A 20,202-nucleotide genomic window follows, 5' to 3' on the forward strand; every position below is an offset into this window, starting at 1 on the left:
ACTTATCCAAGCAATGGTTCCATAAACAAAATTTCTTTTGCCCAGAGTTTCCCTCAATATATATTTTCCCCCTTTTCCTGAAATTTCTCTTGAAAATTATAAATTATGAAAACCATCTGCCTAATCAATGGAACTTAAATCATAAATCACTTTAGCATTTCACTATAACTTTTTCTAAATGATTTAGCAGCCAAATAATATATGTTCAAGTATTTCTTCTAAGACTGAAATGAATAAAAATGTTAAAATTCACAGTCAAAAGTATTCAGAGTTGGTAGTTCCTTTATATATCTAAAGAGGTGCTTTAAACTTTTTCAATACGATATCTTTTTTTTTTTTCCCCCATAACTCAAAGGTAAGATTAGTATTTTAGGTCATAGCTGAAATTCTATCACATATAAAGAAAGTTCTATTCTCTCACCAAAATAATCTAATATCATCATTTTTCTAAAATGGATCATGAAAACCAGTACCTTGTAGTTATGTTGATTTGCATTTTTGTCAAACACATATCCATCCCTTTTTAATGGACATTAATTTAATGTACATCCCTGCCTGATGTACATTAATGAATATTTCCAACCACATCATGATTCTCTTGATTCTCTTTTCTTATATCAAAATACATTATTTTCTAATGTTTCCTTTACCTGCATTAGAAATACATTTTTTGATCTACATGAAATCGTGGAACACTCTGTTTTATAAAGGTAAATTATGGGTTTCTATTTCAATTTGTGATCTTTACCAGAAAACAGTCTGTGCTTAGTCTAAGACTAGGAAATCTTTCTGATTCTGACTAAAGCGAGCTTCTAGTGACTTATCTGAAAGTCTTAATAAATATTGTTTAGTATGTTAAATTTACGAACTTCAGTTATCTTTTCAATTATTTCCCAATTATACAACCTGGGCTTCAGGGTTCCTCTGTGGCCAACTTAGGTTTCTCTTGTTAGGTCATCATGTTAAAGGAAACACTCCTCACATTTGGATGCAGTGTCAAACAGGTGTTTGTGAATTAGTGACAAAATGGATTTGTGAAGAACCAACTAGTATCTCTGTGACAGGCCAGAATCAAGAGAGAAAAGAAGACAGAGTAGGGACTGGCTTTATGGCATAGTGGTTAAGCTTGGCATGCTGTGCTTTGGTGACCCAGGTTCGTGGGTTTGGATTCCACGTAGGGCGTGGACCTACACCACTCATCAGCCATGCTGTGCTGGTGACCCACATACAAAATAGAGGAAGACTGGCACAGATTTTAGCTCAGGGCTAATCTTCCTCAGCAATAAACAACAGATACAACAGTGGTTTCACTTTTAACACTGTTCCTTATCTTTACTTGTTTGTGACCTTAGACAAAGATTACCTTCTTCTCCTTAATGTTTACAGAAAATCTGTCGTAAAGATGCTAGGAGAAATAGTCATTGGGAAGCATACGGTAAATATAAAAAGCCTAAAAGATCATGAATCATCCCTTCTGAATGAAGGGGCTGACAAAGAGGGATAGCGCTGAGGCACAGTGTATAGGAACCTGGGGGCAGCTGTATCTTCACAATAATTTTTGGCACAATGAGGCAAACTGTATTTACCCAAATAAAACAGGAGATGTTCTCATAAAGAATAATCAAAGAAAACGTTATTTTGCACCTGGCTTGAGTGTGAAAAGCAGACACTCCAAATAATGAAGAGTCATCGCAGAATATAGGCAAACACAAGTACTTGTGTGATGCCCCGACATGCATAACTGTGACATACGCTTGTGCATTCCTGGCTGTTCTCTGCGTTTTGGCAGTGCCAGGGCGTAACGTGTAAAATGGCAAAGACCAGGAAGGGACACGATATGCTTCTACAGAATCAAACTTCACCATTCTAGAACAAACTTCTAAAATAGCTAGACACACTAGAATATTATATCTGTTCTGTTCATATTTAAAAGATCTTTAATGTGCATAAAAGAATCCTAAGTTAGTGTTTTGTCCAAATTGTCTGCAAAACCGAAATCAGTTAAATTTAGCTATTCCTATCCCGGATGTGACACCAATCTTGACTGGATTTCTTCAAGACAAAAACACCAGAAAACTCAAATCATAAAAATGATTGTTTTTGTTTACAAACACACAAAAAACATATGATAGCAAAATTCCTAGAACTAATGTTTAAATATAAAATATCAACAGCATAGTGTTTTTAGAAGTTCTCTATTTACAAATATCCAAAAAGATTATTGTTAAAATATCACATGCAAAGACCTATTTATTATCTACAAAGATCTTTTATATTTTCTACAAAGCCAAGTAGAATAGCTAGCAAATATAAGAGTAATGTTAGGGCCAGCCCTGTGGCTGAATGGTTAAGTCCGTGCTCTCTGCTTCAGCGGCCCAGGGTTTCACCGGTTAGGATCCTGGGCACAGACCTAGCACTGCTCATCAAGCCATGCTGAGACAACATCCCACATGGCGCAACCAGAAAGACTCACAACTAAAAGTATACAACTATGTACCACATGGCTTCGGGTAGAAGAAGGAAAAATAAAATCTTAAAAAAAAGAGTAGTGTTTCAGTCATTTATTCACTCATCATTTTTAAACATTAATTACAATAAGAATTGCTTTAAAAAACTAAAGAAAACTCTGTCTTGGGAAGTCAAGGCAAATATATTAAATCAAGTTATACATGAAAGTAGAAATTGCACATAAGTCATATGAGAAATAAGGGAATAAATACCATGACCTCATTTGAATTATCAAGAGACTTTCCTGGAGAGTGTTAGCATTAAGCTGGATCCTAAGGAAAGAGATGGAGACCACAGGCAAATACTGCAGGCAGGAAGCAAACGACAGTAAAGACATGAAGGCAACAAGACAAAAACATGTTAAGGAAAGCAAAGACTAACAAAGATTTGCAGAAAAGACTAAAATTACAAAAGCAAATATCTCTTGACCCAGCAATTCCTCTTGTAGATACTAAGCATGCACATGTATGAGACTATTAACTGCAGCACTGCTTGTAACAGCAAAAGATAAGAAACTATTGGCAGGGCACTATTACAGAAATTATGATACAACCATACAATGGAACATTATGCAGCCATAAAATGGACTAAGAAGGCTACATATTAATATGTATCATCTCAAAGTAGGAAAAAAAGATATGTTACCATTTATGTTAAAATTTACACATACGCTTGTATATATACACACAGAATATCACTGAAAGGATACGCAAAAATCTAGTATCTATGGTTGTTTCCAGAAAGCAAAATGAATGGCTGGAGAATAGAATAAAAGAAAAGACTTTCATCGCATATCCTTTTTTTACCTTTTGCTATTTTGAACCATTTGTATTTTGCCTATTTAAAAAAAAAAACAAAACTGTGGGCCAGCCCTGGTGGCCTAAAGGTGAAGTTCAGCACACTCTGCTTCACTGGTCTGGGTTTGGTTCCCAGTCGCAGACCTACACCGCTTGGTTAGCAGCTATGCTGTGCTGGCGGCCCACATACTAAAAAATAGAGGAAGATTGGCATGGATGTTAGCGCAGGGTGAATCCTCCTCAGCAAAAAAAATTTTTTAAATAAACTTAAAGGTATTTTTATGAAAAAAAAAAAGGACAAGAAAAGCTGGACATACTAGGAAGCCATAAGAAGTGTAGTAAGTAGATATGAATGTTGGGAAGGTAACCTCTGACTTCAGGAAGAGTTTCCCTCAAGGGTAACTGGCTTTTGGTTTGAGTGGGAAAAGAGAGTAGCTTTGATGATTTCTATACCCAAAGGTGTTAATTACACGTAGAGTACATTTTTTTCTGCATTTAATAAATGAAAGTTGTTCCTACTTCTACATGCGTTTGTATTTGAGAGTCCTCATATTTCATTCCAAAGGATCAAATTCCCTAGACACTGTCATATGTTAATCCAGGAGAATGGGCTTTGTAAACTTTAAAAAAAGTTTGCTTTGGGATTATAAATACAATAGAAGCATGACTCAAGACCCACTGCACTTCCACACAGGCAGGTTCTAAGAACTTCACCCTGCAGATCTAACAGGAATAACAGCTCCGAGAGGAAAGCCCCAGCTCCCTGCCTCAGACCTGGGCGCTGTGCAGTGACCCTGCACTAAAGCCTTTTCCATGATATAATCTCAAGATCTAGATCCGACCAAGAGGATATTATTCTTCGAATCATGAAAATGGGGAACAATCTCAATTATTACAGAGCTAAGAGAAGCCCTACTAAGAATACACAGGCATCCTATTCTCCACCAGTCACTGAGAACATCTGAGGGTTCACATGTATTAGGAATCACTCTGGAGACTCCACGCCAAGTTCCTCAACCTGCTGACCTTTCCACAAGTTCTCTGCCTTCATGGGTAGGAATATGAGAATGTGTAAAATTAAGCAGCTAAAAACTAAATCATGCTCACAGTTGGGCTGTAGAAACTAGAAAGGGCAGAGATGTGGGCAGATTTAGAGGAAAAGCAGAATTCTACTGAATAAAAGTTTCAGAAGGTTTCCAAACTCCCAATTAAGAATGAGGGACCTGAGTCACCACAGGGATCAAGCAGGACAGTATAAAGGTAGTTGGTGGGCCTCACTCAGTCATGTGGGCAAATTACTGTTAACAAATCTATCATTAACCAGCTCCCCAAAGCCCTGGGCTCTAATTCTGGTCCTAACACCTGCCAGATGTGTAAGTTTGAAGAAGTTGCTCCTCCTCTGTCTCAGTTTTTTCTTCTTTAAAATGGGGCTAGCACTTCCTACCTTGATGGGAACTTTGTTGTATTTTTTAATGATGATAAGATAGAAAATACTGAGAGTGCTAGGTACATAGTATGCATTCAATAAATGGAAAATATTTTTATATAATAATAATAAAACACAAAGAGATTAAGTTTCTATCAAAAGTCTAACTAGGTGATTATGTTACAAATTTTATATTCGGTCCAAATCTGATTAGTGGTAACTCAACAGTCATTTCTACCTTGCCTACTTAGAGTCAAAAAATTCTAAAACCCTTAAAAAATTAGTCTCTCCTATGAGGAGATTAAAATGGCATGACAGATAAAAGAAGTCTTCTTCAAGACAGAGACCTGGGTAACATTTCAGTAAGGCAACAAATTATAGTTCTTTGAAGTGGCTACCTTTTAAACATTTCTCTACACTACCAGTATATCGAAACTACTATTAAGCAATAGAGCAAGATATATTGCTAAGTTTTATTACAGCAGGCTGATGTTTTTAAAAAGGGAAGGGTGTATATTAGGTGCCAAAATCACGACTGATAAGAACTGTGACTTGCTTCAGCAGGATGCAGTCAGCAGAAGGCGGCGAGGCTGATGTCAAACACCTGCAGGGCCCCAAATCTGCTACCACCTGAGTCCCTACAGGGATGACTAACGAAGGAGAAGAGGTAGATTCCTCTGACAGAAGGACAGTTTCCCCACTCAAGTGAGGCTAGAGAGAAAGCCCAGGAAACACAGGGACTCTCCAGCCACATTAGGATGTGGCCCAGCTACCTTCTGGACAGTGAATCCCAATGGACGTGACTACAGTCCTCTAAGACTTTCAGAACAGAGACCAGACGAGTGAATATACCACCATGCATTTCTACTGATTACATTTGGATTTTTTTTAGATGAAATAACAAGACAGTGTATCATGGTAATTATTCTTTTTAAGATTTTCAAAGAATCAAGGAAATTTTGTCCAGTATGTGTTTAGAGCACATAAGTTATTCATAAGGGCTTTGCTTTTATAACAACAAAATATCCCACCCATTGTTAAAGACATTTATAACATGTATCTATTATTTAAACAAACACATTTAAGTCAGATATATCCAACTTCTCTTCTCCTTAGGAAAAAACAGAACAAAGCCAGTCTTTATTTTAGAATACCACCACTTCACTGTAAATTGTTTCAGAAAAAGTGTAAGTATTAATATTAATGTTTTAAATACCGTTCTTTAAATAATACTTACCTAAAATTCGGCATAATCTTCCAAACAACATAAAATAAGGACTCTGGGCTAAATGCAGTCTGGCTACCTTGCCATAAAGCACAGAGTGTTTTTCTAAACTCTTCCACCAAAGACCTGGAAAAGAGGAAGGGACAACAGTCTTAGCATTAGTGAGAGGCTACTATTTCAGTGCATAATGTCCAATTGTCTAAAATTCATAAAAAATGAAAACATAAAAATGATTTGGTCTCCTCTGAATTAAGTCTGACAGTTAAGGAAGAGCAACTCAAAAACCCATACAAATAGCAGTAATTACTGACAAAACTAGTTTTTTAACCATACGGTGAACTTTCAGTGTGCCAAAGTACTGCCATACTTGTACACAAAGCAATGCATAAGTTACAAACCAAATTACTTAAGAATGTACATTTTAAAAAACTTAAAACAAGTGCCAGAACCTCTGTCTCCATCTCCTGCATCTTCCTTCTTGCCCCTCACTAGGAGCACTTCCCTGACCTCAATGTGTGATCATCTGCTCTTCTCTGCCTCAGAGGGTTCATCTGGCCACAGAGCTTCAACACTCAACTCTATACCAATGACTCTCAAGCTAAAAGCCAGATTTTCTCATGACCACTTTTATTCAGGTTTCTCCAGTTTCCAACAGGAATTTTCTACTGGATGTCCTCTGTCACTTCAAACTCAATGTGTACTAAACTGGCTCTGTGTACTCTCCTCGCGTTCCCCAATATCCATTCTCCTCTTCTCTCACAGGAATAGAACGCTTTTGCTCAGCACATGAACTCCTAGAATAAAAACGTTTGAGTGTGTCCAACTTCGGAGAAATTTCCTTAAAGAGGAAGAGTAGTCCTTCATATTAATCTCTTCCTTCTTCTGTCTAGCTTGAATGAGGACAAAATGGTGGCTCTCCAGCACCATCTTGGACTATGAGGATGAGAGCCCCACCCTAGGGTTGGTGGAATAGAAAACTACAAGGAGCCTGATGATTGTGTGATACAGTCCTAGATAGAGAATCTTCAACCTTTACATGAGAAAATAAACCATGAGTATTTAAGTCGCCGTTAATTTTGGTTTTTTATGCATGTAGGTAAACTGATACACGTCCTCAACTTTGATGACTATATAATACAACTACCAAACTTATGGATACCTAATTGATAGCTCAGAGAATTTCAATATCTTCTTTCTCAACTCCTGTTATCTCATAGGTTCCTGGGATACAAATCATATTTTTTTACTTCCTGCTACCTGAACCCTCTTCCTATGTTTGAGAAATTCCCTTCCTTAAGAGGCTTGGTGGGAGTCAGAGCCTGCCTTCCACTGTGGAAGCTGAAAAGGCCAGATACTTGCTTTCTCAGCCTCCTTTCTGCAGCCCAGACTCAGGTACCCAGCCTGGGTTCTGCCTATTTGAAGCAGGAGTTAGTGATGCAAATAAAGATGGGACAGTGCTAAATATTTTCCGGCAGCAAAGAGCATCCATCATCCGGAGTGCAAAGGCAGCAGAAACAGCAGCATTCACCCAGCGCCCAACTCCAGCAGAGCTGGCAATGGGAACTCTGGTGTTGCACTGGGCAGTGGAAGCAGTGATGTCCTTATGGGACAGTTCCGTGGGATGACTGAACCTGTGGTACTGGATGCCTAGACTCTAGACCTGATTTTCCACCCATCCAGTAATGGTTAGCTCACGAATCCAGCGGCAGTAAATTCTTTTTGGGCCAGGATGGCCAGGGGCAATTTCTGCAGTTTGTAACTAAACCCTCAATGACACTAATGCATTAAGTACTACTAATTCTTCCCTTAACTTTAGTGTATGTGTACTTTTTCCACTTCATTTCACTGCTATGCCCTCCAACCCAATTATTATAAAGTGTGGAGCCTCCTTGAATGCAGGCATTTTCCAGCTCATCCTGCATGTTGCTACAAAAATAAATTCTTAAAACACCACTTCTAGTAATCTCATTCCATCCCTGTTCCAATGCCTGGCTTTAAACTTCCCCCATATTTTGGCTCTATCCATACTGTACACTATTCCAACATGTTCTGCCCTATTCTCCTTCAGCCACGTAGGTAGAACAGTGTCAGATTTTAAGATGGCTTTTCAGAATGGGGATGGAGTATGTGGGAGCAGGGATGGGCAGGCAGGGAAAATATTACATTAAAATATACATAGATTATAAATCATAGTCCTACTTCAGTGATGTTAAGATATGAAAAAATGCACCCCTTACAATCATGATAATACGACACATCTTCTGAACCCCAAAGAGAGCATGGCTACACTGAATCTGAATACATACTGGTTCTCTATAATCACTTGTCAGTTTTTTCCCCACTCCATTATCAACTAATAATTGACTGTATTGCCCCATAATTAATTTGATGGCTACAAATTAATTTTATTATCCAAGACATGTTTACATAATACTATCAGACAAATCAACTCACAAAGACTCATGATATCCATGCTGGGCTACACCTACAATTGTATTCCATATAGAGATGTCAACTTTAGAAGGTTCAAACCCACAAAGACTCAATAAGTAGAGTGCTAAATTTATCCTACCTATTAGGTAAATAGAAATAAAATAATTCCAACAGTTATTAAGATTTCCAGCTAGATACTTAAACACAATTTTTAGAATAAGAGTTTTTAAAAATGTATGTGCCTGTTAACTCACACAATGCAATCGAAATCATCAGTAAGAGTCACTGGTTTTGTAGCTCAAAGCCAGAAAGGACACATTCTTAGAACTCACACATTGTTATCCCCTTGGCTCCTGGTGTGGTATGTTCGTCTTCCTGCTGTTTTCCCATTCCTTAACTCCACAGCGGGCAGTTCTTTGAAATAACAGCAAAACTGCTCAATGTTACTATTTTAAAAGGAAGGGAAGAAAATTATTAACAAAAAAAAAAACAAAACAATTTACTAGGACTGTAAAGAAAGTTCTATGTAACCTACATAGGAATTTTGAAAATGTGCTATTTCAAATCTCATTTAAATTGTTCTCAATGCAATTTCTTGCATGGAGGTTCTTCATTAAGCTTCCTCATTTACTCTAAGAAAACAGTATAAACAGCTGACTTTGTAGAAATGAACAAAGAGCTTAAGCAAAATCTGTTCAAAAAATCCTTGCTCCCCCTCCCCATAAGTTATTGCCATTTCTTTCTTTCCAGGGTACTTGTTTCCAGATATTCAATATTTTCCTCAAATAAAAACAAACCAGGAAACCAGCCATCTTGTTTAGATACACTATACAGATAACAAGGAGAATTCAGTAGTGACTAGAGCTTCTTATTTAAATAAGACTAGATAAGCTGAGAGACAGTACCTCTAAGGAGAGATCAAATATGGCTTCTGCTCCTTATCAGCAAGGTGGCCTTGGGAAGATAATTTACTCTGGCCTAAAGTATCTAAATTTCAAAATAATTTCCTCTACATAACTTAGGTCAGCCTTGTTGGCTATCTTATTTTTACTACCTATCTTACATTTTGAAGATCTTCTAAACATTTGATCTGAGGACCATACTTAAGACTCAACTAATGAATGAACGAAGTTCTCTGAACTAGGTTCCCAGTAGCCCAGGAGTCCGCAAACTATGGCCCACCAGCCAAATATGCCCCTGGCCAGTGAGCTCTTATATTTTTAAAGTGAGTTTTACATTTTTAAAGAGTTGTTTTAAAAAGGGAGCAGAGGGGAGGGGGAAGAGAAAAATATGTGAGAAAGATTGGATGTGGCATGCAAAGACTAAAATATTTACTATCTGGCCTGTTACTGAAAAAGTTTGTTGACCTCTTCTCTACCCCATTCAAGAAGCAACAGGAAATAAAAAATAATAGCTAACAGTTATTTACTGCTTGGCATCTTCTAAGCACTTCATATAAATTATATGATTTAATCTTCCCAACTAGTCTATGAGGTATAACTATTATCGTTAATTTTACTGAGGAGGAAACTAAGGCACAGGGAATTGAGGTCACACTAGAAATCAACATCAGATACTTAAGCTCTGACTGTGACATTACCTGAGTGACTGAAGAATAGCATTCATGAAACATGTGTTCCCCAAATTCCGAAGGCCCGTGGCACAAATGGCAGTGGTGCTTCCCTGTAAAACAGGACAAGAAGAGGGCATGAGTAATGCCAAGAGAAGGCCAACTGTTTCCAACATCAAGCAAAGCAAAGGCCTATATTTGAAACTCTAGCATCAAGACAATTTGGAATTGGTCCTTTTCTGTCCAATGAATATTTCAAACTCTCTTTTTAGTCTCTGCATAGGTGTTTTGATATTTTTAGAAGGCTGTTTCTGATCTTGGAACTGTTCTAAGTGGGAGTACCTCATGGAAGCTTATGAAGAAATCAATATTAATAAATACCTTGGAGTACACAATGGAAAAACCAGGAAGATCCTTAAAAGAAATAAAGTTTAACACTTAATTCCTTTTTAAAATTATATTTAAACTACTACAAATTGAAAAATATAAATATATACACCCCAAGTATTTCTGTCTCTAAACTTTTAACTCTAAGCCATGCATAAATGACCATTACATGTTTTCCTAGCAATGGAACGTCAATCTTAAAAAACTACCTGAACTTCCCTTAAAGACTAAGGCTTGGTTTTCTCATTAGCTCTACAAATGCAACATGACATCTGAATATGAATCTACCAATCCAACCCAAAGCATCTCTGCCCATAATTCAGATGGCCAGAGAGCACTTTAGCTCTTTCTTCCACAAAATTGTAAGACTTTAATTAAGTGCATGTCTAAACATAGCTAGCATGAGGTAGAGATAATATAGCAGAGAGGTAGATGAAGGGCAAAATTACTGGGTATTTAAAAATATTTAGCCATCTTTATAGGGACCGGCCCTGTGGTGTAGTGGTTAAGTTTGCATGCTCCGCTTTGGCGGCCCAGGATTCGCAGGTTCAGATCCCGGGTGCAGACCTAGCACTGCTTGTCAAGCGATGCTGTGGCGGCATCCCACATAAAACAGAGGAAGATTGCCACAGATGTTAGCTCAGAGCCAATCTTCCTTAAGCAAAAAGAGGAAGATTGGCAACAGATGTTAGCTGAGGGCCAATCTAACTCACACACACACACACACAAAATTAGCTACCTTTAAATTTTGTTACTCCATTAATGGCTCATACATCTGGTAACAGATAGTTACCAGAATGAGAAAGCATATTCTTTCACAGTGAAACTATATTAATGAAGTCCTAAGAAAATTTACCAAAACTCCAGAATTTGCACTAGGGACCTTTAACAGAAGAAAGCAAGGATCTTTGGGATCCTATAGAAACGGAATAAGGTACATGAGTGGGTGTTAAGAACAAAGGCTTGCTATGGCAGAGGAGCACGCAGTAGTCCTGGAGGAGGCAGGCGCTGACAGATGGACTCGCCAGAGAACTGAGTCACATCGAGAATCACTAGTACAAGGGGCAAACATTTTGTCAAATATTCCAAATCCAATGCATACATTTATAAAAGTTTATGAAGGACAACGTTCATGTCAGAACTGTAATAAAACAGTGATTAGATCTTAACCGATTCTTCTATTTGAATAAATTTTAATTACTTACATTTACTTTTAATAATTTGCTGTTTAGTGATGAGTTTTCCAAGAGTTTTCTTTTCCTATGCCTGTCAGCTGTGAAAGCTGAGCTATTAAAATACAAACAGAGAGTCAAAAAGACATTAGTACATACATACTACACAGCAGGGTAAAAAATAAACTTGGCTGTCGTAAGCCTCTTGGGAAGGTACGGAGCCCTGCCTGGCTGTGCAGCTTAAGGCCAGGAAATGCCCCGTTAGGCCCAGTGTGGCCCACAAGTATGTGAAGTAACTGAGGCGCTCCACTTCCCTTGGAAATCCCCACTGTTCCTCCAGCAGGGCAGGACTGGAAGCAGCCTCCACCAGGCCCCTCCCAGAAAAGCTGGCCAGGTAGATGTAGTTCGTGAGACAGTCCCTCTATCTGCCTCATCAGTTCTGAAGCTTCAAAAATGGGAAGACCCATTCCTCATAACAAAAGGAAAATCCTGGTCTGACACGACTGTTCTAAGATTAAATATTAATCCTCAAATACTATGCTTTCTTAATTAAATACTATAGTTTCTTTACTTAAATAGTATACTTCTTTCTTAATTTTGATAAAGATAGCGTGTTTTGCTCATTTATTCTAATAGACTATGATACAATCAGTTTGTGGAATAATAAATAAATTACAGGCATATGTAGGCATATATAAATTCATCTGATTCAGCTATGCTGCAAAGAATATTCTAAAACAAATCCTAATTAGCAAACAAATGCTAAATTAAAATTATTGAAAGACTTTCTTGATGAAAGATATTTTGCTTAAATTTTATCAGAAAGTAATTCCAGCCTTCAAAAGGTCCTTTAAAATTATTATGCGTCAGGAGAACTAATCTAAAAGAAGTAAATATTATCATTAATCACCACTAAGACCTTTAAGTCTGCCAGCCCTTTCCCATCTTCTGAAAGGACCAGACAAATCCAAAGTAAATACATAATTATTTAACTTCCGCATGAACTATATCATCTTTGGAACATCAGATCTAGTGATAGTTGCTTCCAATCTGAAAATATTCTTAGGAAACATGGCTTCAGAACTGTGTGCACGTCCCTCTCAGAAGATCTGTGACTACAAAGAAGAGACCATTGTGAAGTTATTCCTTCACAGATTCTGTAAGTAAAGAAGCTGAATCCTGAGCACAGTAAATATACTACTTAGTAACAATGCCTAATAGTTACCTTTCAGTTTTAACCTACAGAAATAAAGCATTTAGCTTTTACAAATACAAGTTACTAAATTTTACCCTCAGTGATTCTCAAAATGGTAGAATCCTCTAGATCCACACTGTCTCCTATGGTTGCCATTTACTACATGTGGCTATATAAATTTAAATTAATTAAGCTTAAATAAAGTTTAAAATTCAGTTCCTTGGTCACACTAGCCACTTTTCAAACACTCAGTAGCCGCATGTGACTAGTGGCTATCATATTGAACAGTGCAGATTATAGAAAATTTCCTTCACTTCAGAAAGTTCTATTGCACAGTGCCGCTCCAGAGGATGTGAGAATAGTCTAAAGTTAAGTAAAACACAAATATAATCATAGTTTTTAAACTGCAGCTTCCACTATAGACTAAAGCCTACGTTTGAAAAACATAAAAATGAACTTAGGTAATGTTTTTCAACACAGTTTGAAAAGTACAGCAAGGTAGATTTTTCAGTGGAGCCAAGCAGAAGTATAGACAAGGCAGTCTGTGCCATCTTTTACCCGATGAAGTGCTCAGTGGAAATAAAAGATTTGATAACTGCATAAATGCATGCAGGTTCTTGAATGTCCTCTTTTCCCTTTGACTTAGTTCTGATGAATTTATTTGGGATTGAGATGGTAGTCTTTTCTGAGAGAAAACTATAAATGGCAGAAAAAATATTCTAGTAGCTACCTACTTCTATAACAAAGAATTAAGTTAGTAAGATATTTACGATGACATCACCACACCAAAGAGTGATGTTACATAAATTACGGCAGGAATCTACTTCCCAGTTAATTGTCACAATTTCAGACAAAATTAAATATTTTGGGTCTGTGTATCAATACTGCATCTACCTATGTTTCTAATCCTAGGTGGGGCTCCTGCTGCTCTGTGAAAATTAAAAGGGAGGAAGCACTTTGAAAAAGAGAGGAGTCAAAAGATGACAAGCCAGAAAAGTACTTAAACCCAAAGTGTTTTAATTAGTTTAGATTTTAAAGAAATCAATTGTTCCCTTAACAGCTTTATAATCTATTTAGTCAACAAGATACACATAAAAGACTTTGGTGAACCAAAACTATACAGTTTCACTCAAAGAATTAGGTTATTTCCTCCCAACATACAATTTTAAAATATTCTATTGGCTTTACATTTAAGTTTGCTGAGGGACTCTGACTTCTGGCATGTTCTCACCATAGCTTCTGTACATCAACTGTCAAAATAAATTCGATGGCACCTGATGACGAGAGTGACTTACACCAATTTCACTGGAGTCAGCAGTCATTCCAGGGCCACGCTTCCATGCACTGCAGCTTGAAAGGCACTGCTCTTTGGGTTTCTGTTTATTGCTTGAATTTTGGGTACAGTGAGTTTTATCTAAATAAGCTATTTGGCTATAGTAAGAAAATTCTATCCACATAAGTAGTTTCTGTATGATGCAAAACATTTCACAGCCTCTTGTAATTTCAAGCGATATGTACTGTCTCTAATAAAAAAGGAAAAGAAGAAACTAGGATTTTGTGCTATCATATAGATGCAAAGTGGACAAGAATACAATTAAACCTAATTTCCCTTAAAAATAATGCATAAATTTTAGTGCTTCTAAGACCGCCTCATAATATATTTGACAAAGATTTTCCAATATCAAAGGTAACTCTATAATGATTTTATATTGTTTTATGCCCTTTCCTTGCTCCCCCCAAAATTTCCCTTACAAATAAATTGAGTAGCTTCTAAGTCGTTGGATAATAACTAAGAAACAGGTTTTTGGGTCCTTGACTGTGGTTTATGATAAATATTAAATGAAATAAATGCTGACAGTTAACCACGGGCTCAGTTTCAGATATCCAAACACAAAGTTTATTTTATTAACATTTCAGTCACATTAAAAACATGATAAAATTATGGAACATATAGACAAAAATGCCACTCAAAAATTCTAAAAGACCCCTCAACCCCATTCTATCCCCTTGCTTTTCGAGGGCCTGCTACTTACTTTTCCAAGTTCTGTAAGTGTTCTCTGACTTTCTGTACCAGTCCCAGCTTGGTGTCATTAACCACAAAATCATCACAGCGATAACTGCAAGGAAAATATTAATCAACGTGTGTCAAGAGTTTGAGGAAACCACAGTAATGAAATCGCTAAAAGGCCTGGCTGCTGCCAAGATGATCACATGGCCCTGCAGGCAGTTACTGTCGGTGGTAAGTTTAAAGAGGACTTGGAATCCACAGTGGAATGTTTTTTAAGGGCCTTTTTAAAAGCCACGTAGGCAACGAACACTAGCCTCTTTTCACATTTTCATTCAAAAGCTCTTCAATTCCCCCTTTGAAATTGAAAGAAGCTGCTATATGTGTGACATTCTTCTTAGTGGTGCATAATACATGGAAAATGAAATAAAAAGCACCAATTCTATTCATGTAGCATTAAGCCTAAAGCTTTAAGGTGATACTTCCCAACTCAAATTAAGGGGGAGTCTGGGGGGAGGGGAGATTTAAGTGAACGGCAAGCAGAAGGTAATTAACCTGTAGGAATATTTGAATTTTAAAACTAGACATTTTAAACTTAATTTAATGAAAATAAATTGAATTGAGGCAGTTGAGAAGAATGAATCTTTTCATTCTGAGGAGCTATAAAAAGTCTAAAACAGCGGCTACTTTTAGGAAACTGGTACCTGCTTTGAAGAAAGATGTTCAAGGGGTTCTTTAAAACTGTGTGTGTGTGTATGTTAGCAAGTCAATAAGCAAATAATGTAAGGAATCACATGTAATCAACTTTAACTTGTACATTAACATTCAATTTTTTTCCTGGGAAAGGCCAATTTTAACAAAAACAACTTACAAGCTAGTACCAATATATTCTTTTGAATAGCAGCTTTGTATAAAACCACTTTTTATAACTACCAAAGAATAATGACAATAACACTGCCATTCTGAGCAAATAAAACTTTGAATGCACAGCAATTAGTAAAAATCAGATCCCTAGCAGAATCCAAAAAACATTTCTTACATATCAGAAATCAGTCTATAAAAAAATGAGAGAGAAATGGGGGAAAGTAATTTAAAAAAAGACACAAAAGCATGGCCTGTGTCTTTTATTCACAGGAGTCAAAATTTTAAGTGAACGTTTTCAAAAACCTTAACTAAAATATCATATACGTAATTATTTAACACCCCTCCCCCCATAAAGTGACTACCTCCTGTCAATCAAGAGTCTCTAAGTATTCTCCAAGTGTCCCAGGTCACACTCTAACATTTCCACAAATAGAAAAGCTACTTTTTACATCCTTGACCATTTCTCTATGATCAAAGTATCAGCAATGGCAGGAGAATAATTCTTTATGGGTTTTATGACAAATACATGAAGGAATTAAATAGTGAAAAGGTTTAATTCCTTGCCTCCTCTCAGTATAAAGGTTAAGAGGTAAAGTCTACTCTGCCTGTAAATTTGGGCTTAAGGCACTTGGTGCCTCCATGAACCGCAGACATTCACTGAAGAATGAAATTGCATTGTTACTCTAATTCCTCCCTATATTTTCATTCTCTGTTTGCATAAATTTATGCATGTTATTTCCCATAAAACAATACTCAGTGTTCAAAACAAAAACAACTCTAAATGCTAGTGTTCATCTGGGAAAGTAGGAGCAAATTCAGATTACCTTTAATATATGTACAGGCTGCCATAATCTCTAATTGAAAAGTGAACCCCTTAACCTCCACAAAAAAGTGTTTGCTTTGTTTAAAGAAACAAATTCTTTCAAATTAAATAACTGATTCTTTTTTCTTATTAAAGTAATTCTTTTTGATGTGACATGGATTCAGCCTGGAATATAAATTTACTTTATATTTGTAAAGGTTAACATTTTCATATATTGAAATGTAGATTTATTTATGGCCTTGCTCCATTCTGAACTAATCTGACTTAACTGGGTCTAGTTGTTTCATCTCCCTGAACTTTCATCATTAAAGTGAGTAAGTTGCTCTGGACTCAAGAGCTGTGTTAATGTGGCTAATGCAACTGAGCAACTGAATTTTAAATTTTTTTAATTTTAATTGACACAAAATTTCACTTAACAACCGAAGCAGTATAAAATATTTTTCCATTAAACATAACTTTATGGTTTTGGTAAAACTGTATTTCACTTTTATTATTACATCCATAAGATGTATTACAGTGCATATGATGGGTGCAAGTGTCCTTTCTAGTGTTACACATAAGCATGTCACAATCTAGTTTGTGTCAATAGAATGATTCAGTTCAAGTTATTTTTCTGTGCAACAATGTAGCACTGTAACGTGTTTGAGTATTTTATGCAGACAGCATGAGTTACAGGGATACCTATGTAAACAGTAATTGGCAGTTAAATTGAAACATTTATTTTAATTACAATGTAATTAAATTATTTTTCTAGCTCAAAAATTAAGAATGAAAAAATTTTAACTTTCAAATGAAGGCATACTAATGAGACAGACTTGAGTGGAGAAGATCTGTCACAAATTTTACAAAGAATAGCAATTACCATTTGCTGCAGCAGAGCAAAATGAATAAACTGTAAAAAAAAGTTTTTAGATACTAGACTAGACAATGTTAAGAGTCATTTTCAGCAAATGCATATTAATAACTTACCTCTCAACAGTCAAAAAGAATCAATTAAATTAGTCACAATCAATGAAATTGGAATTAAATGTCTAACAAAAAAATTTCTAATGATTATTAAAAGATTGAGCTCTTAATTTCGGCCAGCTATAAAATGGCTTGAATTCTTGCTCAAGAAAGAAAACTATTTTTAGATGGAGAGATAAAAACTTTAATTATTATTTCAGCTAAGGGAATTATGTTTAAAAATTTGAGGAAAAGATTAAAAAGGATATTTTACAAAAAGCGAAAGATCTTCAATTAACCACCAAGCAAATGTCAGTGAATAAAAGACTTTTCTAAGAATATTAAAGATCAATCAACTCAACATTTGAAAAACTGCAAGTACTTTTACTTTTTAGCTTTAGATGAGTTCTACCAGATAAGAGATACTGGCCAATTAATACAAAGTTGGTTACATTTTTGTCTCAAATGACTTCCAAATTTACAAGGAAATGTCTTTCACCTTAAAAATAGTCGATCTCATGTTGTAGGTATTTTTTAATCCTTTACATCTGTCACTTTCAGTTAGATATGAAAAAATTAGTTTATATCAAAACAGACAATGGGCCAGCCACGTGAGATCAAAAATCTGGATTTACTGGAATTCTTATGTTTGTTCCTCTATGTGATAACATATTGAAAATGTCTGTGCTCTGAAGTAGTCTGTATTATGGTTGCAGTTATTAAAATTGTTCAGTATATATGTGCAAATGCTATAAATCATCACCAGTTTATGAAACTGTTATAAGAAATAGAAGATACTGAATTTAATGACCGCATGTTCTTTGCCAACGTTCATTGCTTGAGTCACGGAAGAGTTTTACAAAGATTTACTGTAAACTCTAATTCAAGATTTTCTTGAAACAAAAGCAACATCTGCCAATATTCAACAGTCAAAGAGAAAACATCACAGTGTGATTTACATTTTTTCACCTTATCACAAGGCACATTTGAGAGAGCTAAATGTAAAGATCCAAGGAGAGAAAAAGCTTACCCGTGGCCTGGCTAGACAGGTATGAGAATTTATGATAAAATTTAAACCTTTCATAATACAAATGAATAATGATTTTACACATATTTAATGAATAAATATCAGGAGATTTTAATTGTAATAGCATTACGTAAATTGGCTGCAAAATCTATGAGAAAAATTGGAGAACACTTTGTTGGTATAGATAATTTAGAGTCAATTTTCAGTTTAGTATATAGTGCCCCTTTGAACTGGATGTTGATAATACAGAGGTGTTACAAGAGTTAGTGGATTTACTCAACTTACAGGTAGTTTTGAAACTGATATGCTTTTGCTTCAGGGTCAAATCAATTGTTCTAAAAAGATGTCAGTTTTGTCAATACAGATGCAAATATTAAAGAAAATGGGGTGTTTTTTTACTTCAATCATTTATTGGAAAACTTTTAATAGTGTTTGGAATCTACTTTCTTTCTTTGTGTTTTTTGGTGAGGAAGATTGGCCCTGAGCTAACATCTGTTGCCAATCGCCGTTTTTTTCACTTGAGAAAAACTGTCACTGAGCTAACATCTGTGCCAATCTTCCTCCAGTTCGTATGTGGGATACTGACACAGCATGGCTTCATGAGCAGTGAGTAAGTCCATGCCTGGAATCCAAACCTGTGAATCCAGGCCACCAAACCAGAGCACTCAAACTTAACCACTACACCACCAGGCCAGCCCCGCAGAATCTACTTTTTTAAGTGCAATTTTTTTTTAATCTAAATAGAGATCAAGCATTTCTGATGAAAATTTAGCAACTGAATGGAGATGCACTCTAAGTGTAAAATACACGCTGGATTTAGAAGGTTTCATATGAAAAAAGAATGAAACGATAATTTTATTAATTTGACTACATGTTGGCATAATATTTGGATAATTAGGTTAAATAAAATATACAATTAAAATTAACTCACCTTTTTGTTTTTGCTTTTTTAATGTGGCTACCAGAAAACTTTAAATTACCTACGTGACTTGTATTATTTCTGTTGGATAGCACTGCTGGTCTAAAGAGTATCTAAGACCCTACCTCTTCTAACATTCTATAATACTACACAATATCATAAAGAGGTAATAAATACAACTTTATTGAACTATAAGAAATCAATTTTATTTTGGCTGGATTTGTTTTCACTGGCTTTAAAAAGTCTTTTTTGTTTTCACAACTGTTCCTATTTCTTGAGCCAATATTAGGTTCTCTTACAGTCATTCAGAAGGATACTTATTTCTAAGATTATTACTGTTGTACTGTCTGAATTTACCACACTATATGAGTGTTATTTGATGATGATGATGAAAGGAAAGCACCTCCTTCCACAGGTCCAAACTTCCATGAGTCCCTGGCATGTGGTAGAGGATCAATAAATGTCAGTTTCCTTCGTCTTTGTAACCAACAGCTGCCTTAAGAGCTGCCTTACAGCACACACTTCGCTAACTGCCCCCATTCCCGTTTTGTTTTGTTTCGTTTTTAAAGATTGGCACCTGAGCTAACATCTGTTGCCAATCTTTTTTTTCTTCTTCTTCTTCTCCCCAAGCCCCCGGTATATAGTTGTATATTCTAGTTGCAGATCCTTCTAGTTGTGCTGTGTAGGACGGCGCCTCAGCATGGCTTGATGAGCGGTGCCATGTTCACACTCAGGATCCGAACTGGTGAAACCCTGGGCCGCTGAAGTGGAGCGTGAAAACTTAACCACTCAGCCAAAGGGCTGGCCCCTCCCCATACCCCTGTTTTTATCTCTTCTTCCTTCCTGGTACAGAGGTCAAAAGAAAGTAAGTAGCAAAAGTAGGAAATAAATGAGAATTTAAATGTC

At 36.2% G+C, this 20,202-nt stretch overlaps 1 protein-coding gene across 3 annotated transcripts in view; it reads right to left on the reverse strand.

The window, feature by feature from the left end:
• Positions 1–20,202, reverse strand: part of USP3 (ubiquitin specific peptidase 3) — an 89,536-nt gene that overhangs the window by 31,098 nt on the left and 38,236 nt on the right. For all 3 annotated transcript variants that reach the window (XM_070577966.1, XM_070577971.1, XM_008528945.2), the window contains 5 exons: positions 14,747–14,830; positions 11,552–11,633; positions 9,990–10,072; positions 8,722–8,835; positions 5,969–6,082 (listed from right to left, as the gene is read on the reverse strand). In XM_070577966.1, coding sequence (XP_070434067.1) covers positions 5,969–6,082; positions 8,722–8,835; positions 9,990–10,072; positions 11,552–11,633; positions 14,747–14,830 — 477 coding nt within the window. The remainder of the gene's footprint in view (positions 1–5,968; positions 6,083–8,721; positions 8,836–9,989; positions 10,073–11,551; positions 11,634–14,746; positions 14,831–20,202) is intronic.

This window comes from Equus przewalskii, chromosome 1, assembly GCF_037783145.1.
Source record: "Equus przewalskii isolate Varuska chromosome 1, EquPr2, whole genome shotgun sequence".
NCBI classification, from domain to species: domain Eukaryota; kingdom Metazoa; phylum Chordata; class Mammalia; order Perissodactyla; family Equidae; genus Equus; species Equus przewalskii.